Source organism: Otolemur garnettii, unplaced genomic scaffold, assembly GCF_000181295.1.
Source record: "Otolemur garnettii isolate 467f Iridium unplaced genomic scaffold, OtoGar3 scaffold00016, whole genome shotgun sequence".
NCBI classification, from domain to species: Eukaryota; Metazoa; Chordata; class Mammalia; order Primates; family Galagidae; genus Otolemur; species Otolemur garnettii.
In genome coordinates, this window is record NW_003852411.1 from 14,581,646 (window position 1) to 14,583,653 (window position 2,008).

At 39.4% G+C, this 2,008-nt stretch overlaps 1 protein-coding gene across 3 annotated transcripts in view; it reads right to left on the reverse strand.

Annotated features, from left to right (window-relative positions):
- Positions 1 to 287: 287 nt before the first annotated feature.
- Positions 288 to 2,008, reverse strand: part of FAM20B (FAM20B, glycosaminoglycan xylosylkinase) — a 51,301-nt gene continuing 49,580 nt past the window's right edge. For 2 of the 3 annotated variants that reach the window (XM_023510838.1, XM_023510839.1), the window contains one exon: positions 734 to 1,013. In XM_023510838.1, coding sequence (XP_023366606.1) covers positions 782 to 1,013 — 232 coding nt within the window. In that variant the 3' untranslated portion in view covers positions 734 to 781. Of the gene's footprint in view, positions 1,014 to 2,008 lie in introns of all 3 variants that reach the window. The other variant, XM_003785678.2, reaches the window with a different exon arrangement.

A 2,008-nucleotide genomic window follows, 5' to 3' on the forward strand; every position in this document is an offset into this window, starting at 1 on the left:
TTGATTAATCTGGACACGACTGTGAAAATGCAGATTTTACTTAGGTACAAAGTCATGTTTGCTTTTTACCTACTTTAAGAAGCCAAATATAGGGGAATCTGTTTGCACTAATTCAATCTCTCCCTGATTCTGGTTCCACCAAGTGGGTCTCTCTCTTCTTTTCTCCTCTAAAACCAACAAAACAGTATTAGCCAACTGTTTGAAGGCCTGAACATCTTCCTGCTTCCGCCTTTCCCTCTGATTCTTAGAACCATATCCCCTTCAGCAGAGCATGCTATTTTGGCTTAATGGAACACAAGGTGTTATTTGCTGTCACGCTGTAGTGTAGGAGGCAGCAAGCTTTCTGATTTGACTAGTACTGGTGGGAGAAAAAAAAATGAAATAAGAGATTAAAACGTGTTTCCACAAAGTCCACAGATGTGGAGAAAGGACCGCAAGATTCAACTCCAAACATACACTCCAGAACCAACCTTCCCATTCACCTATCCAAATGTCACACCTGTTTGTCCTTTGGCATCGGAATAAAGACTAACTACTATGTCCGCTACTAGGATGAGCAACTGCCAGGGAGGTCATAGGACTCAGCAGGTACATCTCTGGGCTCAGAAACTTGCAGTCTTGCATCAGCATCTACTACCAAAAACACCAAAAACATCTGAGGCCACCCTGTTCCCTATCACCAGAACTTGCTGGTGGCCATTTCCAATCCATCTCATACCACCTGGAATTGTTGTGCTGTTTATCTTTGTAAAAAGAAGTTTCACTTATTTTATGTTGAGAATTATAAGTGGGAGAGAGGCATCCTGTCTTCCACCAGCACAGTGTCCATCCCAAACTGGTCAGTGCACTGCTTCACAGTGGCCAGGACACTCAGGAGCCGCTGGTCCACCGCATCCAGGTGAGGCTCAGCGAGCACGGGGGAGATGGGGTCATGGGCCATGGCAGATTTTAAGGCAGACTTGAGGACACCATTCTTTAGGTAGTTCAGTCTGTTCCAGGTAGAAACTCGAATGCTGGAAGAAAAAGTTTTAGGACAAGTTACATAAAACCTCTATCAAATGGAGTTTAAAGGCTGCTTGGCAGGCAAAAGTAAAAAAATAACGTAAAATATTTTAACCAAAAACCCATTTGTTTTAGAATTACCTCTATTATATGAGTATGCCACATTACCACATTTTGATACTTTTTCCTGGATAATTAATCGGAGATATACACAAAGATTCACATATGTTCACTGCAGTGCTGTTTATGATAGGAAATACGTGAACCTGAATGTTCAATAATTGGGAAATAGTTAAATTATGGCTTATTCATTAAAGAGATATACCATAGGCAGCCATTAAACAGTTTTGAAAATTCAGTGGCATGGGAAATGCCCATGATATAACGCTGGGGGAAAAGGATGGAGGAAAAAAACCTATTTTACTCCAAATTTGTGGGAAAATAAAGCACACACACCCAACCATAATGAAGTATACTACAATGTTAACAGGACAGTATCCTCAGATGTCAATGGTACTTTAACTTAATTCTTCATTTGTTACCGAATTTTAGAAAACATCTACAATGTTAAAAATAGAAAAGTTATTTTAAAGTACCCGTTTTCCTTAATTATTTCACCAACTGCTATGGTTTGAATGTTTGTTCCCTCTAAAACTCATTTTGAAATTTAATTGCCATTGTAACAGTATTAAGAAGTAGGACCTTTCAGAGGACATTAGGCCATGAGGGCTCTCCAAGAAGGCCAGATATTGGCACCTTGATATTGAACTTATTATTGTGAGCCAATAAGTTTCAGATCATTATAAATTGCCCAGTCTGTGTGGTACTCAGTTATGGCAACACAAAATGGATTAAGACACCAACTAAAGAGGATTTTTTTTTTTTTTTGAGACAGAGTCTCACTCCGTTGCCTTGGGTAGAGTGCCGTGGCATCCATAAAATTGATTATTACTACAAAAACATCCCCTTCAAAGATAAAGGCACATATTTTGATTGTATGTATTAC